This window comes from Denticeps clupeoides, chromosome 20, assembly GCF_900700375.1.
Source record: "Denticeps clupeoides chromosome 20, fDenClu1.1, whole genome shotgun sequence".
In the NCBI taxonomy this organism is placed as follows: Eukaryota; Metazoa; Chordata; class Actinopteri; order Clupeiformes; family Denticipitidae; genus Denticeps; species Denticeps clupeoides.
In genome coordinates, this window is record NC_041726.1 from 2,003,579 (window position 1) to 2,022,469 (window position 18,891).

The 18,891-nt window shown below is 44.1% G+C and overlaps 1 protein-coding gene across 1 annotated transcript; it reads left to right on the forward strand.

Annotated features, from left to right (window-relative positions):
* Positions 1–10,226: 10,226 nt before the first annotated feature.
* gnrhr1 (gonadotropin releasing hormone receptor 1) lies at positions 10,227–18,738 on the forward strand. Its single transcript, XM_028963585.1, has 4 exons — positions 10,227–10,470; positions 13,986–14,517; positions 17,586–17,793; positions 17,882–18,738. Exons 2-4 carry the CDS (start codon positions 13,993–13,995, stop codon positions 18,289–18,291), a joined length of 1,143 nt encoding a protein of 380 aa, XP_028819418.1. The 5' UTR covers positions 10,227–10,470; positions 13,986–13,992; the 3' UTR covers positions 18,292–18,738.
* Positions 18,739–18,891: the final 153 nt, after the last annotated feature.

An 18,891-nucleotide genomic window follows, 5' to 3' on the forward strand; every position in this document is an offset into this window, starting at 1 on the left:
CTAGACTACACTGCAGATCCACACACTCGCAGACGCACACACTCACAAACTCTCACACTGACACACACACACACCCTCTAAAAAAATGCTTTTCTAACTTAGTAGTTTTGTCCTGTTTTCAGTCCAAATATCTAAAAAATCTTGAATCAAGATACATTTACTAGACACACGAAATAGCATAAGAAACTAGAAGCCAAAATTCCAGGGGAAATTTTGATGGGTCTGTCCGGGCATTGGTCACAGCTGCGGGCATGGGATTTGTAAAATGGGGCTTCTTTACTGTGGTACTGCAGTATCACTTCAAAGAAGTTTTATTTTACAAATCCGTTGTTTCTTTACGTTTGACGGTCTTCGCGTGGCGGTCTTTAACGCTCTTTAATGTTCTTTTTTGCCATTCTCAGCACAATAATAAATGGTCTGTCTTCCTGACAGACCCAATTATCTTGTTTTCTGAAAAAACATCTCAAAATTAAGTGATTGTTTGCTTAAAACAAGCAAAATTATCTGCCAATGGAGTAAGAAAACTAATCTTAATGAGATATAATCTCAAACAGAAGTTTTAAGCATCACTTAATTTTCTCACGCCATTTTTCTTGTCTAGTAATCTTGATTTAAGATTTTTTAGATATTTGGACTGGAAACGAGACACAATTACTAGGGTGGTAGTAGCCTAGTGGGTAATACACTCGCCTAAGAACCAGAAGACCCAGGTTCAAATCCCGCTTACTACCATTGTGTCCCTGAGCAAGACACTTAACCCTAAGTTGCTCCAGGGGCACTGTCCCTGTAACTACTGATTGTAAGTCGCTCTGGATAAGGGCGTCTGATAAATGCTGTAAATGTAAATGTAAATGTACTAGGTAAGAAAAGCTTCTTTGCAGTGTAGCTATACATGACAAAAGATTGAAAAATGAATGGATGATCAGAGGAAATAGGACGCACCTTAGCTCTATTTTGAGCTTCATGGCAAAGGCTGTAAATACGCATGTACATGTGCTTTCTCAGTTTAATATATTTGCCAAAACCAATTTTTACATTGTCATTATGGGGTGTTGAGTGTAGAATGCCGAAAAAAATCAAAGATTTAGTCAATTTAATTAATTGATTAAATTTATATATTATATTATTAAATTTATATATTATCATCTGGTTAACAAAACATGGACAAATTGATGCACTATATATACATTTATATATTATCATCTGGTTATGCATGTTTTCCACTCTCTGCGAGGCGCATTGTAGAAAGCACGTTGCTCCCATGTATGAGGGCAGCTCCATGTGAAATTAGTGTCATCTGAATTAGCTCTAAAACTAAAGAATAATTTGTTTCTTGAGAGGAAATTTTAATAAATTACAGGAAATTAAGTTTTTTTAAACATATATCAGCACACACATATATATATATATATATATGGCATTAAGTAATAAAGAACAACAAGATGAAATTTCTTCTTCTGACTTACATGTAAAAAGTGTCACAGAAAAAAATTCCCAAGTTCAAACAGGTTGTATGTTAATTTTAAAGAAGGTCTGGCAAAAAATTAAATCTGGAGTCAAAAGAATTGCACAAAAAATTACGAATGTCTTTTGCACTGAACACGCGGCAGAAGGCTTTACACCACACTTTCATAACGTGCTTGCGAGAAGAAATGGTTGACACAATTTGATATTATATGTCACCATGTATTACTTTTATTTTACAGAATATGGTTAAATGAATGGTTAGATGCATAAAGATGCCTCGTAAAAATTATCGCTTCATAAAGGGACAACCCAACTAAGAAAGCAATATTATTTAAGTGTAAAGATTTGTAAGAATTTTAAATGAATAAGGACAATTTGATGAAGAGTTCTTATCCCTCTCAAGAAGTTAAATGGGAAAGAATATATATAAATAGCAAGAATAGCTAAGGTCACAAGATTAAATCTGGTTTCAAGAATATGTGTGAAAAATTTAAAAATGGCGGCAAACGTGTGTTAAAACAATTAAGGGCATGGTTTAAAAAAGCTGGGAAGTGCATAGGGAGCTGCATGGAAAATCTTTTTTACTATGACACCTCTTATTATTACATGGCACCTGGTTACCTATACCCTGGTTACTATAATGGACTTGGGTACCTTCATGGACTTGGGTACCTTCATGGACTTGGGTACCTTCATGGACTTGGGCACCTAGGACTTGGGTTGCATCATGACCATGGCTTACATCATGACCATGGTTTCCATCATGACCATGGCTTACATCATGACCATGGCTTACATCATGACCATGGCTTACATCATGACCATGGTTTCAATCATGGCTTGGTCCATTGTTGAGTGAATCTAATACAGAAAAGTGCATAAGTCAAATAAAAGCTCTACAAAATACAACACAGGGCATCTTATAGGTTAAGAAAACATATTGGTGACGTTAAGGAAAAAAACTGGAAGGTTGTGGTATCAAATCCTAAATTGCAAGGTACCGTTCCTATTAGTGATTAATCGTAATCGTGATGTCAGTGTCTGTGCGATTACATGAACGCAAAAAGCTGCGATTTAAATGATTAGTACATGGATTGGATCGGCAACATATCACTTATTCAAAGTTTGCGAGCTGACTGAAGTCTCACTTCAGTCGAATGTGCTGGTTTGGTCACATGATGGTTCAATGGAAACCTCAGATTCGTGACTCGCATAGACATATGGGTAGACGCTGCATGACGAGCTGCCTTGTACATCAACGTCGCTGCAATATTGTGATAGGCTCTGCTATGGAGAGAAGTGCATAAAAATGCCTCACTTTTGTGCTGCTTGGGGCTGTACAAACCGCTGTACGTTCCAAACCAGATCCCAGGGGTTACATAGGTAAGGCTGGACAATTGTTTTGAATATATTTGGCCATTATAAAATCCTGTTTTATAAGTCTTAACCTTAGGTTAAGCTAGGCTAAGCTAGCGAAGCTATGCATTCCCGTGTTCAAGTCAGCTTCCAAACAACGTTTTGGCTAAACGTAGGCATTAACTATTTAGACTATTTGAAGGTTTCCTAAAGAAATTCACATCAGTTTAACTAGCTAAGCTAGGATGAGCTAGCAAAGCTGTGTATCCCTGTGTTCAAGTCAGCCTCCAAACAACGTTTTGGTTAAACGTAAGAACTATAATACAGGATTTTATAATGACCTAATATAATCAAAACAGTTGTTTAAGCCTTACCAGGGTTTGTCGTTCGACAGTAATGTAAAGAGTTTTTTGTGATTATTTAATTTTGGAGAATATTGTATGAAAGCACCGGGCATTTTGAAGTTGTTTGTATGTTTCACTTTGAAATTAAACATTTCACTATTAGTAATTTGTATGCTACTTTTCATTGATATTAGAGGTGGGCATAGGTTAATTTTCTTAATCTAGATTAATCTCACTGTAATCTTGGAATTAATCTAGATTAATCGCACTGTAATCTAAATTAATCTAGATTAATCTATATTTTAAATTAATCTACATTAATCTATATTAATCTAGATTAAAATGGCTCATTTGAATTCTGCTGAAGGCATTCAGAATATGTGTGCTACCCAAATAATGACTAAAAGTAAGTCTTAAGACCATTAGACCAGGGGCTCATCTCCTGTTTCCAAAATGCATCACAAACTGCTTGAGAAAGCTGTTCTACTATGATAATTGGTGATGAAAATAAATTATGTTCAGTAAGATGTACTTGTGTTTACCAACGGTTTATTCAGTTAAATAGCTGCATCCATGTTACCACGTCACGTTTGATGTGGTCATTTCATAGTTCGAAGACTCGTTCTCGCACCCTACAGTGCAATTCGGCTAGGTATACATCCGCGCTAAAATATCAAGGTAAAAGTCATTTTAGTGTAGCGGTTCTTCTTCTGCGTTGTGTAACTTTTTATTTCGTTTTTTGAACCACAAATGATGAGCTAGGGGGCGAGAAAGAGATTTTCTGTGCAAAGTGTATTCTGTAGAAAAGGTCGCGTCAGAACATTGCGTCTTTCTGCACCTCTCTCTACAATATACAGTATTAAAAGAACATAAAAAAATATTCACAAAATAACACACATGCAAAATATTCCTAATATGTACATGAATTAAAATTTAAGAAATAACTTTTTGCACACAAACCCCACTAACATCATGCTTCTCAGGACTCTGTCTCATAGCTGACATCATGCTTCTCAGGACACATCTGCCCTACTTAAATGGAATTGTCTGTCTCATAGCTAATATCATGCATTTCAGGACAAATTTAACCCTAACCCTCTCATAGCTCACATCATGCTTCTCAGGACACATCTGCCCAGCTTCAGTCGAATCTATTATCTCATAGCTGACATCATACATTTCAGGACACATCTGCCCAGCTTCAGTCGAATCTTCATGCTCATGCCCAGGGACCAAATGTCACATCGCTCGTCATAGTTGCCAAGTTTATTAGAGTTTAAAACCTCAGGAGCCATGCATTGTAGCGTTCCTGCAAATCCAGCTGGTTTGTTCTCAATCCACTGGAACAGGCCAAAATCACAAATCTTGTCTTCCCCAGCATCAGTGATCAAGATGTTTTCTAGTTTGATGTCCCTGTGCATATAACCCCTCCTATGCATGTACTGTAGGCCTTCTAGACATCCTTACATATGCGAGCGTTCCAGCTCAGTGAAGGGTCCTGTCTTGTAACACAGATCCCACAAGAAGCCACCACCACAATACTCCATGCACACGTAAACCAAGTCGTCATAGGAGTAGATCTGTATGAGCTTTGTAAGGTTATAGTGGTTGACGTTCTGCATGAATTTCACTTCCTTGCTAGTTGTTATATCATTTGCATCCCCCCCCCATAATCTTAACTGCAGCCATCTGGCCGTTCTGTCTATTCATGGCCTTATAAACTACCCCATATGCCCCCTTACCAAGGACGTTCAGGAATTTGTAATAGAAACAGGTTTTGGAGTTTAACCCCATTCACTTCTGTTTCACTGACCTGCATTTCTTGGTCTACAATTAGTTAAAGAATAGTTGTAATATGTTTGCAATAAGATTACTATCCTTAAATATACCTGTGACTGTTCTTTATGAAGAGCAGGCTTTTCTTTAGGAAAGAATTGGGTGGAGTGGGGATGTTTTTTTTTTTTATAAAGTCCCTGCATTCTTCCCTTACGGCAGGGGGTTGGCCAGGAGTGACTGAGGGAAATTGGGGTGTGTTGTGTTCAAGTGAAACCTCAGTTTATAGATATAGATATGAAAATCTATGAAGTGCAATTGTGATATGGTAACAACTGAGTTGTTTAGCAGGGTGATAGTGAGGGGAAAGAAATCTTTCCTATATCGTAGGGGTGATGAAATTCGATGCATCGCGATGCAGACGTGCATCAATATTGTATGGATGCAGTGCAGAACATAATCGATTTTATTATAATGAGGTCGCTTGGTGATTTTCTGGCAGCGGTATAAAAATTCTTGTTAAAAAGTAGCGCCGGTAGTGTAAAATGATTGTGCGGTATGGGATTTTTTTGGAATTACTGATCATATACCGTACAGAGGGTAAAATTATGGTACAAATAGAATAATTATCGTACATCTGGCAACACTGACCTGCACTGAAATCTCAGTAAAATAAGCCAACCAGGATGCACACATGCAGTGATCCACACATACACATGTTCTCTCTCTCTCACACACACACACTTTCCATCTTGTTTGCACTTCACTCCAGTGCATTTAGCTTTTTAGGACACACACACACATAGCCCTAGAACCATCAAAATGTAATGCAGAAAAAAGGACGTTATTTCGGTTTAAAACGAGTTACTGCTGAACACATTACTGAACATAATTAAATTTTTTCACTCGTGGCCATATGAACTTTTTCCTGTAGAATTGTTATTGTTGGATCTATTTTTTCTTTGTATAATTGGTTTCAACGAGCAAGCTCTTGTGTGTAAGGTGTGAAAACGCTAGCATTTCTGTTTACATTGTTTACAATGTAAAAAATATTTTAATTTAATGAAAAATTTGGCCAAAATGCACATCCCTGCCTAAGTCGTCAACAATATGCATGAACAATGCTCATATAATCAAGAAAGTAAGAAACCAAAAGCACAGAAGTGTGTCTAGGTCAGGGGTGGGCAAACCACAGGCCACTACGCTGAAAATTGGTATGGGATTTGCGAAATAAAGGCATAATTATGACAGCTCTCAAGTGAACTCATCCTGTAATGCATGACGCTGCACCAGGTGACGCATTAGGTGCAGAAAGAGATGTAAGTTACATTATACTTTTTTAAAATTATTATTATTTAAAAAAATATTTAGGTTGAGAAGTAGTAGGGAAAATCTTTTTTGCTGAGGTGGTAGAAAAACAAATCAAGCGATGTGGTAGGGGGAGAAAACTGGTCATGTGACTATGCAAGCGGCCTGACCTGCTTGGAGATCATGTGCGAGGCACAGGCCCCTGGCATGGCTGCCCACATTTCGTTGTGTGCACCTTATGTGATGTGCTGCAGTGTTTCGCTTCACAGACCTGCTGGATGTGAAGCATGAGGAAGTCGACCTTATACAGTGCCTAGCATATTGATAATGCATTCCTGTAACATTTAAAAGATTGCAGTGTAATTTTGCATGTCACAAAGATTCTTAATTTGCATGGCATACATGACCCTTACGGGGCTCCTTAGAAAACAATGACTGGGGTGTGGGACAAGTTTGACCATGAGGTTAATAAATGTATAAATGGCATATTTTTGACATGCCTTCAAGTCCCTGTGCCTTCGTTTCATCACCGCTCCTGTCCTTCAACATCCAGATCCTTCACTTCCATTTGTTGTGGAAGTGAACGCATCAGAGGTGGGTGCTGGCGCTGTCCTCTCTCAACGCGGTCCGGACCAGGAATTGCACCCGTGTTGCTTCTTTTCAAGTTCACTTGAAAACGGTGTGCTAGCAGTCAAACGGGCACTCGAGGAGCAAAGCAAAAGCTGTGACACTTCTCTATGGTGGACCACTTGGTCGCCCTGCCCGCCCTACCGTCCTCTGCCACAACTGCTGACCTCGTGCTTCAGCGCGTTGTCCGCCTCCATGGGTTCCCCCAGGACACTGTGTCTGATCAGAGACCCCAGTTTGTCTCAGCTGTGTGGAAGGCCTCCTGCCGCCTCATTCCACCTGCAGTCTCTCCTCTGGCTACCACCCTCAGACCAACGGCCAGGTGGAGAGAACCAACCAACACCTGGGACGATATCATACTATCTCTCTCTCTCTCACACACACACACAATATCTCTCTCTCTCTCTCTCACACACACACACACACACACACAATCTCTCTCTCTCACACACACACATTATCTCTCTCTCTCACACACACATTATCTCTCTCACACACACACACACACACAATATCTCTCTCTCACACACACATTATCTCTCTCTCACACACACACAGACACAAACTATCTCTCTCACTTTCTCTCTCACACACACACAAACTATCTGTCTCACTCTCTCTCACTTCTAACACACATACACACACACACACACTATCTCTCTCTCTCTCACACACACACACACACACACAATCTCTCTCTCTCACACACACACATTATCTCTCTCTCTCACACACACATTATCTCTCTCTCACACACACACACACACACACACACAATATCTCTCTCTCACACACACATTATCTCTCTCTCACACACACACAGACACAAACTATCTCTCTCACTTTCTCTCTCACACACACACAAACTATCTGTCTCACTCTCTCTCACTTCTAACACACATACACACACACACACACTATCTCTCTCTCTCTCACACACACACACACACACACAATCTCTCTCTCTCACTCACACACATATTATTTGTCACTCTCTCTCACACACACACACACACAATATCTCTCTCTCACACACACATTATCTCTCTCTTACACACACACAGACACAAACTATCTCTCTCACTTTCTCTCTCTCACACACACAAACTATCTGTCTCACTCTCTCTCACTCCTAACACACATACACACACACACACACTATCTCTCTCTCTCTCACACACACACACAATCTCTCTCTCTCTAACACGCAGAGACACACACACACACACACACTACATCTCTCTCTCTCACTCACACACATATTATTTGTCACTCTCTCTCACACACACACACACACTATCTCTCTCTCTCTCACACACACACACACTCACACAAAAACTATCTCTCTCACTTTCTCTCACACAAAAACTATCTCTCTCACTTTCTCTCACACAAACACTATCTCTCTCACACATACACACACTCACACACACACACTCTCTCTGTCTCTAACACACAGACACACACACACACTACATCTCTCTCACTCACACACATATTATTTGTCACTCTCTCTCACACACACACACACACACACACTATCTCTCTCTCTCACACACACACACTCACACAAAAACTATCTCTCTCACTTTCTCTCACACAAACACTATCTCTCTCACACATACACACACTCACACACACACACACACACACACTCTCTCTGTCTCTCTCACTAACACACACACTATCTTTCTCACCTCTCTCTCTCACCTCCCTCCCTCCCTCCAACGGCCAGGTGGAGAGAACCAACCAACACCTGGGACGATACCATCAACACACCTGGCCCGGTTTCCTCCTTTGGGTGGAGCTGGCCCATAACCTGCAAGTTTCCTCCGCCACCGGACATAGCCCATTTGAAGTCTGTTACGGCTTTCAACCTGCCATCTTCGCCCACCAGGTGGCCACAGGTGGGTTCCCTTCGGCCCGTCAGATGATCCGTGGCTGCCGAAACGCCCTCCTCACCGCCACCCGCAGGACGTCAGCCCAGCACGACCGCGCCGACACCCACGCCGACTGCGCTTCCGAGTGGGACTTTGTCTCAGAGCCGAGTCACACAAACTGTGCCCTCGGTACATCGGGCCGTTTCGGATCCTCAGCCGGGTCAATCCCCTCGCCTACCGTCTCCAGCTCCCTCCTACTGACACTTGGTTTTGGCTGTTTGTTTGCATTTCGGAGATTCGTTCAGAAATCGCCTCCTTCATTCAGGGGCAATGCTGGTTCCAGGGCCACCTCAGGGCCACCTCAACTTCTGTCACTCCCACAACATTTGTGCTCCATTCAAGCAGCTGTCGCAGGGAACAACGTTGATCTTTCGCTCAGATCACCACGGAGCGAGGAATCGATTCCTGAGATGCGAACGGGATTCAGCACTTTGTATTTGCAGGACAGTTCCCCATTGCACACCCTGCACCGAATCTCTCTCTCACACACAATCTCTCACACACACACACACACACTATCTCTCTCTCTCTCACACACACACACAATATCTCTCTCTCTCTCTCTCACTCACACACACACACTATCTCTCTCTCTCTCACACACACACACAATATCTCTCTCTCTCACACACACACAATCTCTCTCTCACACACACACACACACACACACACACACTATCTCTCTCTCTCTCACACACACACACATCTCTCTCTCTCTCACACACACACAATATCTCTCTCTCTCACACACACACACACACACACACTCTCTCTCACTCACACACACATTATCTCTCTCTCTCTCACACACGCACACATCCTCTCTCTCCCACACACATTATCTCTCCACACTCTCTCATCCTAACCACAATACACAACACACACACTATCTCTCTCTCACACAACACACACTATCTCTCTCTCTCACACACACATTATCTCTCTCACACTCTCTCACTCCTAACACACACACACACACACTATCTCTCTCTCTCACACACACACACACACACTATCTCTCTCACACACACACACAATATCTCTCTCTCTCACACACACACACACACACACAATCTCTCTCACTCACACACACACATTATCTCTCTCTCTCTCACACACACACACTATCTCTCTCTCTCACACACACATTATCTCTCTCACACTCTCTCACTCCTAACACACATACACACACACACACTATCTCTCTCTCTAACACACAGACACACACACACACACACACTACATCTCTCTCTCTCTCACTTTCTCTCACACAAACACTATCTCTCTCACACATATACACACACTCACACACAAACTATCTCACTCACACACACACACACACACACACACACTACCTCTCTCACCTCTCTGTCTCTCTCACTAACACACACACTATCTTTCTCACCTCTCTCTCTCACCTCCCTCCCTCTCTCCCTCCCTCCCTCTCTCTCTCTCCGCTTGACTGCGGCACCGCAGATCGGAGATGGAGGTTGATACGGACTGATTTCCCCGGAACATTTTTATTAGTCAGGTCCCGGGGTTTTTTTGTGGCATCATGTGCGTTTTCCGGTGCTGAAGCGGATCTGGGAGGAGGACGCGCTCGTCCGATGTGGATCCGTGGACCGCGACGCGCTCCTGGGCAGCTTCTGCTGGAGGTGAGGGGCGAGGTTCTAATAAAGTTCCCGTAACGACCATCAACGTAACGACGGATATGATTAAATCATATTCACAAAGCACGACGAGCGCATGATTCACGAGAAGTTCGCAGCTCCGTTTCCATTTAAACCCCCAGACAATCGAATACTGGTATCGTTTTTAAGGTAATAATTTAATTTCTTAATCAATACTAGATTGGCTACCGGTTCTTATTGGACGAACGCGAAATATCATTATAAGATGACGTCAACCATGGTTCGTCAAGCCACACCCACATTATGTTTTATGGCTGTCAGTCATGTTGCTGGAACAGCATGAGACATAAAATAACGGGCCAGTAAATAACCATGGTTATTAACCATGGTGAACCGTCTTCACCATTTAAGACAAGTCAAGATACGATGATCCTTTATTAGGCCCGCAAGTGGGAAATTTAGTCAATGGGGAAATTGCTTGATTCTACGATGCATCCTAACAGGTGCTGTTATTTGTTTTTGTGGTTTTTGTGATTCTCAATTTGTTTGTGTGGTTTGCACACCGTAGTTTCAAGCCAGTTAGGGGTTTTTAAAGCAAGTTGCTTCACGACGCTTGGAGCCAATGTGAGCTCCCCGGGCGCCTGTCATGGCTGCCCACCGCTCACCAAAGGTGATGGTTAAAAGCAGAGGACACATTTCGTTGTGTCACCATGTGCTGTGCTGCAGTGTTTCACAATGACAATCACTTCACTTTATATACAGTACAGGCCAAAAGTCTGGACGCACCTTCTTATTCAAGGTGTTTTCTTTATTGTCATGACCATTTACGTTGGTAGATTTTCACTGAAGGCATCAAAACTATGAATGAACACGTGTGGAGTTCTGTACTTAACAAAAAGTGGAGACCTGACCTCCACAGTCACCGGACCTGAACCCAATCCAGATGGTTTGGGGTGAGCTGGACCAACAAGTGCTAAACACCTCTGGGAACTCCTTCAAGACTGTTGGAGAAGCATTTCAGGTGACGACCTCTTGAAGCTCATCGAGAGAATGCCAAGAGTGTGCAAAGCAGTAACCAGAGCAAAGAAACTAGAATATAAAACATGTTTTCACTTATTTCACCTTTTTTCTGTTAAGTACAGAACTCCACACGTGTTCATTCATAGTTTTGATGTCTTCAGTGAGAATCTACTAATGTAAATGGTCATGAAAATAAAGAAAACACGTTGAATGAGAAGGTGTCCAGACTTCTGGCCTCTACTGTAGGTGACCGTGTTCACTATGAAGGTCTGATTATGTGCAGTACACATGAAAGGCCTCACATCGTACTGCTTGATGAAGGTTTTTAGATTGAATGCTGTGCTTTCTTCTCCGGGACTGCTGCCTGGATCACACTGTAAAAATGGCGTGTAAACACGCAGGGCTCTAGGTCGCTGTCCCAGTGCTGGACGTCGGGCCACAGCGAGCCAGTGGACGCCAGTGTTGCCGAACAGACGGAACGCAGCAGGACCCTGGATCATCGCCCTCATTAATGTCAAAGTACAGGCACGGCTAAAAATATCTTTTTAGAAATGTCTAGATTTGGGGGGGGGGGTCGGCTGCACAGCAGAGGTCAGAAGCTGACCGGCCATGACAGCGGGACAGTGTCCGACGGTGGGCTGCAGGAACCGCGCCAGCTGAAGGACCATAACTGTGAAACGGTGGTGAAGAGCGAGATCCTCTTGCATAACGTGCCGGGTAGTGAGATGGTAGGAGTCAAACGCAAACCGCCATCGTGTCCCTGAGCGAGACACCTAACCCCGAGTGTCTCCGGGGGGACTGTCCCTCTAACTCTGGTTGAGGACGTCTGATAAATGCCACAAATGTGCAGCCTGGCAAAACGCCGACTGGCTCAAGTCACGTTAATTGTTATTAGTGCTGTCAAAAATGTGATTAATGTTAAACGACTGATGCATAAAAAAAAATGGCTGTGTTTACTGTACGGGTTACACCAACGACCGAGGGTGGGTGTGTCTGCTCAGGGTTTGATTGACAGGCGCTTGCTCCCGTCTTAAAACGGCTTGTTGACTTTTATTTGCCGCGAGCGTGGAAGCGAGTGAACCGTTACGAACTTATTTTTTATCTTGGACGGTCCACTTTCTGCTATTAAAGGGTCGTCTTGTCTTATCGTATCTTGGTAAACGTACGGAGGTTGGATAGTGGGGGGGGCTGGGGGGATAAAGACCTGCTGTCTTGATTGATGGTCTGAACTTCGGGTTCAGGATCGGCCATTGATTGCCTTTAATGGGTTATCATTAACTTGCGGTCCAGTTAACATGCATCGTGTTTGTTGCCTTTTTCGGCCGCCGGATCATATCAAATGGGATAAAGAGCGGAAATTCCTCTCCGGCTCGGCACGTCCGCGTCCCGCAGAGTTGCCGATCAGGGCTCTACAAAAGGGCATGTCAAAACCAAACTGGCAACACACCTATTACCTGTCCGAGGGACCTTTGCGGAACGAGTGCTGTCACATTTCCTGCTCGTCCCGCGTCCCTTACTGTCCCTAACAGCTAGATGACAGCAACAAGATTAATCTCGCTGATGTGCTGAAGGAATTGAAGTGGAACTTCACACAAGGTCTCAGGGCTCTTTTTACATTTTTACATTTACAGCGTTTACCAGACGCCCTTATCCAAAGCGACTTACAGTCAGTAGTTACAGGGACAGTCCCCCCCTGGAGACACTCAGGGTTAAGTGTCCTGCTCAGGGACACAATGGTAGTAAGTGGGATTTGAACCTGGGTCTTCTGGTTCATAGAAATTCACACAAACGCAGCGAGAAGCTGGTTAGAGGCAGATTCACTGCCATACTGCCCACGTACACGACACGGGGAAGAAGAGAAGATGTTCCGGGGTCGTTGGAAGGGGTTGTCCAAGGTGATGTCAATATCTGCAACGGATCGGCCGCTGCGTCTTTACCGACTGTGTACTGACGCGCCGCATGGTGCTCGAATTGTGTCCCGTGAGAACAGGAACATGAACCGTCCCCACACACTGCTCCCCGGGCGCCTGGCAAGGGTGGCGGTTAAATACAGAGGACACGTTTCACCGTGTCACCGTGTTGCTGCGCTGTAGTCAAGCCAACAAGCCCAGAATATATGGCCAGGAGGGCAGTGATTCTTCCCTGCAGGAAGCGGCCCTGTAATTAGAAGGTTGCCGGTTCGAATCCCGATCCGCCAAGGTGCCACTGAGCAAAGCACCGTCCCCACACACTGCTCCTCGGGCGCCCGTCATGGCCGCCCACTGCTCACCAAGGGTGATGCAGGTTAAATGCAGAGGACACATTTCACTGTGTGCACCGTGTGCTGTGCTGCCGTGTATCACATGTGACAATCACTTCACTTTCACTTTCTTCTCTTTCTTTCATATGTGGGAATTTCTTCTTGGAACTCCTGTTTCTCCTACAGTCCAGAGAAGTTGTTGGAGTTGGGTGATGGAGTGGCGGCCTGACCTTGATTTAATCAAAACTTTTTGAACTAATTGAGGATTTTTGCCTTCCAGAGACAGGATGTCGGCTAACTGGTCCATCGTGCTGCCTACAGCGGTCTCCTATGATGGACGCCCTTCCAACTCCACCCTCGCACCCCTCCGCCCTGAATGGGAGACGCCCACGTTCACTGTGGCGGCCCGCTTCCGGGTGGCGGCCACCATGGTCCTCTTCGCGTTCGCAGCGGTCAGCAACCTCTCCGTGCTGCTCAGCGTCACCCGGGGTCGCGGCCGCCGCCTCGCCGCCCACCTCCGGCCGCTCATTGCCAGCCTGGCCTCCGCCGACCTGGTGATGACATTTGTGGTGATGCCCCTGGATGCCATCTGGAACATTACTGTCCAGTGGTATGCTGGCAACGCCATGTGCAAGCTGCTCTGCTTCCTGAAGCTCTTCGCCATGCACTCGGCCGCCTTTATCCTGGTGGTGGTGAGCCTGGACCGTCACCACGCTATCCTGCACCCGCTGGACTCCCTGGACGCGGGGAGGAGGAACAAGAGGATGCTGCTGGCTGCCTGGACACTGAGTCTGCTTCTGGCTTCACCACAGGTGGGCTATGTTGTGGTGAATGAGATGTTGCCGCCTCAGGAATCCGCACATAACACTTCCAATTGAACCGAACAGGGGGATAAAACCTACACCACATCAGCCATAACATTATGACCACCCTCCAAACATTGAGTGGTTCCGCATTTTGCTGACAATTTGTGTCTGAAATTTAGGCAACAGCCACATTACTTACAAAATACGATACTATGACGAAGTATCTTGGTCAACGAACCCTTCTGACGTGATGAAGATGAGACATAAATGCTGGTCATGTGATGATAACTCTCGTCTAATTGCGTTAATATATTTAATTGCGTTATTATATTTAATCGTGTTATATTATGCATCTCTCATCGGGTCGCAGAGATGATGTCACTTCCGCAATACGGCATTAATCCGATTTTAGGATACATGTGATGGGTGAGCAGATTCTTTACAATGAAGTGGAAAAGAAAACAGAACGTGTGGTCGTAAAACATGGAACAAATCGGAGCGTATTTCGTCTGGAATGAATATCGAGTATTCTTCAGTCTATAACGTAACAATAATATAATAATAAGATAACCTTGTTTAATTGTAAAATGGGTTTGACTAAAAGAAGATGTAATTTGTCTGTTCTACTTGTAAATACATTTATATTACTTAAAAAACGAGACTAAAATACAGATTTGATTGACTAAAACTAGACTAAAATGTTCTCGTTGACTAAACTAGTCAGTTCTCGTTCTGACTAAAATGAGACCAAAATGCTCAGGGATTTAGTCGAGTAGATGAAAATGAGTGACTGAGACTAATAATAACTAAAATGACAGCTTGACACAGACCGGACTAAAACTAAAACAGGCCGCCAAAAACAAGTCCTACATCTATTCTTATATTTGAAAATTGCACTTTGCATTAAAGCGCATTAATGCCTTAATGAAAACAGAGCTGATCAGCTGACCGCCAGTTCCATCTCCTGATCCTCTATCTCTCTCCTGACTGATGTGAAGAGTGACAACCAATCATATTACCTGTCTGGGGTCAGTGTCCTCTTTCCCTTAATAGGATACAGCACCTATATGGATGAGACGGAACAGAGGAACGTCTGGACGCTTCTGTGATTTCAGCCTGGCATGCTCCAGAGACGCGCATCTCTCTGCATGGCTGCCTTTCTGAGAGATGTGGTGCTATCTTAGTGATGGGGAAAGGGACATCTCTACACTCATTCAATTTCCGTAATGCAAGGATTTGTCTGTGAACGTGACCTTGTGCTCCAAAAATCATTAGGCTTTAAATAAGAAAGTTCCACTGGACGTCTTGGAGAATAATGATAGCCACAAGGCAGCAGAATGGCAATCGCAAGAAGGTCACATACCAAATATTTTCAGCTCTGTCAAATGGGAAAAGCAGTAGAGATGTGGCAGTATGGTTGTATATGGGGTTGTATGTCATGGAAGTGATGGAAGATCTCATTAAACTAATGACTAATTCGATGTCTAGTTGGTTATTCAGATGTCCACTTTCAAAAGCTGATACCGTTCAATCCTCTTCTAAATGAGAGATACTGAGCTTTCATTAAAAAATTAATCCGCTTTACTGTAACAATTAACTGGAGTTAATAGGTAATATCACGGACAGTTTGAAAAATTAAAATGAAATATGAATTAAAATCTGTCAGACGCTTCTAATATACAGTACAGACCAAAGGTTTGGACACTGAAAACATGTTTTATATTCTAGTTTCTTTGCTCTGGTTACTGCTTTGCACACTCTTGGCATTCTCTCGATGAGCTTCAAGAGGTCGTCACCTGAAATGCTTCTCCAACAGTCTTGAAGGAGTTCCCAGAGGTGTTTAGCACTTGTTGGTCCAGCTCACCCCAAACCATCTGGATTGGGTTCAGGTCCGGTGACTGTGGAGGCCAGGTCTCCACATTTTGTTAAGTCCATAACTCCACATTCATAGTTTTGATGCCTTCAGTGAGAATCTACCAACGTAAATGGTCATGGAAATAAAGAACACACAGAAGAGAAGGCGTGTCGGAACTTTTGGCCTGTACTGTATGTGACATTTTAAGTAATGCTTTACTGGCCGACATTATCTCATTTATAATGCCAGAAGGACTGATCTCAGACTAGAATACTGTAAGTACAGGTCTACGGATTAAATCCAGGTATTGGCAATTACGCTAAAACACGCTACTGTAAACTGTCACAAACGGCTTGGCTTTACATTAACATGAAAGTGCTGAAAATACGAAGCTGCGGGATAAATATCCATAAATTTATTCTGGGCCCAGGCAGATGTGGGCACCGACTGTAATGGTGCTTCTCTCCTGTATCGCAGCTACATAGTTTACTGCATAATTTATCACATTGCTTTGCACACAACTTGAAAGATTGCTGAGTCTCTGCTTGCACCAAACAAGCAGCGAAATGCTGACGCTCATCGGTTTTGAACAGCCAACCGTTTTGGTTTTTGAACAGTTTTATGAGGGAAAAAACAAAACCAAAAAACAATTTAAAATCTCACAAACATGTCAAGGTGAACATTCACAATGGCGAATTGCTTCGTAATCACACTAATTGCCAAAAATCCCCGACCTATGAAGTAAGTGTCAGCCAAATATCCATACGGCAGGACAAAACATTATTTGTCACGATGGGGGATGGGGGACCCAGGCCCAAGTGTTAAACGAAACTTAATTCTCTTCAAAAATAGGAAACAAGAGGGGACGAGGCCCAAATGAGAAAAAGAACGTGGACACTGCTGAGTCAATCACCAAGTCCGAGTCCGAGTTCATTTAGCAAAACCACTGTGGGTGGTAGTAGCCTAGTGGGTAACACACTCGCCTATGAATCAGAAGACCCGGGTTCGAATCCCACTTACTACCATTGTGTCCCTGAGCAAGACACTTAACCCTGAGTGTCTCCAGGGGGGGGACTGTCCCTGTAACTACTGATTGTAAGTCGCTCTGGATAAGGGCATCTGGTAAATCCTCTAAATATAAATGTAAATGTAACCAGACGCATGCCTAATTTTAATGATATTGCAAAATTCAACCCCGTTTATGTTGTTTTGTGAACAGCTCTTCATATTCCGAGCCATCAAGGCCGAAGGTGTGGACTTCACCCAGTGCGTCACCCACGGGAGCTTCCAGCACCGATGGCAGGAGACGGCCTACAACATGTTCCACTTCACCACACTCTACGTCTTTCCCCTGCTGGTCATGAGCTTCTGCTACACGCGCATTCTCGTCGAGATCAACCGCCAGATGCACCGGAGCAAAGGCAGGGGTGAGGGGACATTTTCTTCAAACCTGTTCACAGCAGTGATGGGCTGAGCCAAATGAGTGGGAAAGGGAATTGATTTGTCTTCCTCTAGGTGGAGAGCCGTGTCTAAGACGCAGTGGGACGGACATGATCCCCAAGGCGCGTATGAAGACCTTGAAAATGACCATTGTGATCGTGGCGTCCTTCGTGGTGTGCTGGACGCCCTACTACCTCCTGGGAATCTGGTACTGGTTCCGGCCCAGCATGCTGCAGGAGACCCCGGAGTACGTGCACCACGCCCTCTTCGTCTTCGGAAACCTCAACACCTGCTGTGACCCCGTTATCTACGGATTCTACACCCCCTCCTTCCGAGCGGACCTGGCCGCGTGTTGGTGCAGGCGGCAGCAGGACTCCTCCCCCAAGTCCTTAGATCGTCTGTCTGGCCGCAGAGGAGGAGGAGCCAGTGGGGAGGCGGAGTCGGACTTGGCCAGCGGTGACCTGCCAAGTGGACACCAGGCTTAAAGAGTTAACTCCAACATTCGGTGACGTCCGATATAACAAGTAAAAGCATTTAATAATTCAGGTTCTGAACACGATGCACCAAACCGCATTCAGAATGGCGACCTCCTCGACACGTGGAGTCCCTGCATGCCGATGGAATGCCGCACATTTACATCCTGGACACAGTCTCTCATCGCCTGGCACTCAGGAATCGCTCGATCGAGTTTGTCTGAACATGTCGTCCACAGGAGGCGTGAACTTAATCCAATGCTGTGCGCCCAGAACCCACTGGCTCTCCAACTGAATGTATTTCACAGTCCTACCTGATATTATTAAAGTCTGTATTGCCATAACCGGTACGGTGCGCTTCTTGATTCCAAATGTACTCTTATTGGACCAGTAAACTGAGGGTAAATGTCTACTGTATACTGTTCATATTATGCATGGATTCGGGCCTCCTAAAGTGAATAATTGTGGCGATCGGTGTATGTGACCTCCATGTAATGTATCGTCCATGTAATAACTAGGATCGTGGCAAGGTCTCGGCTCTGAGAGGAAATAAAAAAGGAATTATTTCAAAAAGTCACTGTGTGTGTGTGTGTGTGCTGTTGCTGTCAGAGC

Excerpts from the sequence above, each read along its gene's own strand:
- gnrhr1 (XM_028963585.1), top strand. The coding sequence starts at position 13,993 with ATGTCGGCTAACTGGTCCATCGTGCTGCCTACAGCGGTCTCCTATGAT. Across the intron at positions 14,518-17,585 it reads TGCTTCTGGCTTCACCACAG|CTCTTCATATTCCGAGCCAT; the intron begins GTGGGCTATGTT and ends TTTTGTGAACAG. Across the intron at positions 17,794-17,881 it reads GCACCGGAGCAAAGGCAGGG|GTGGAGAGCCGTGTCTAAGA; the intron begins GTGAGGGGACAT and ends GTCTTCCTCTAG.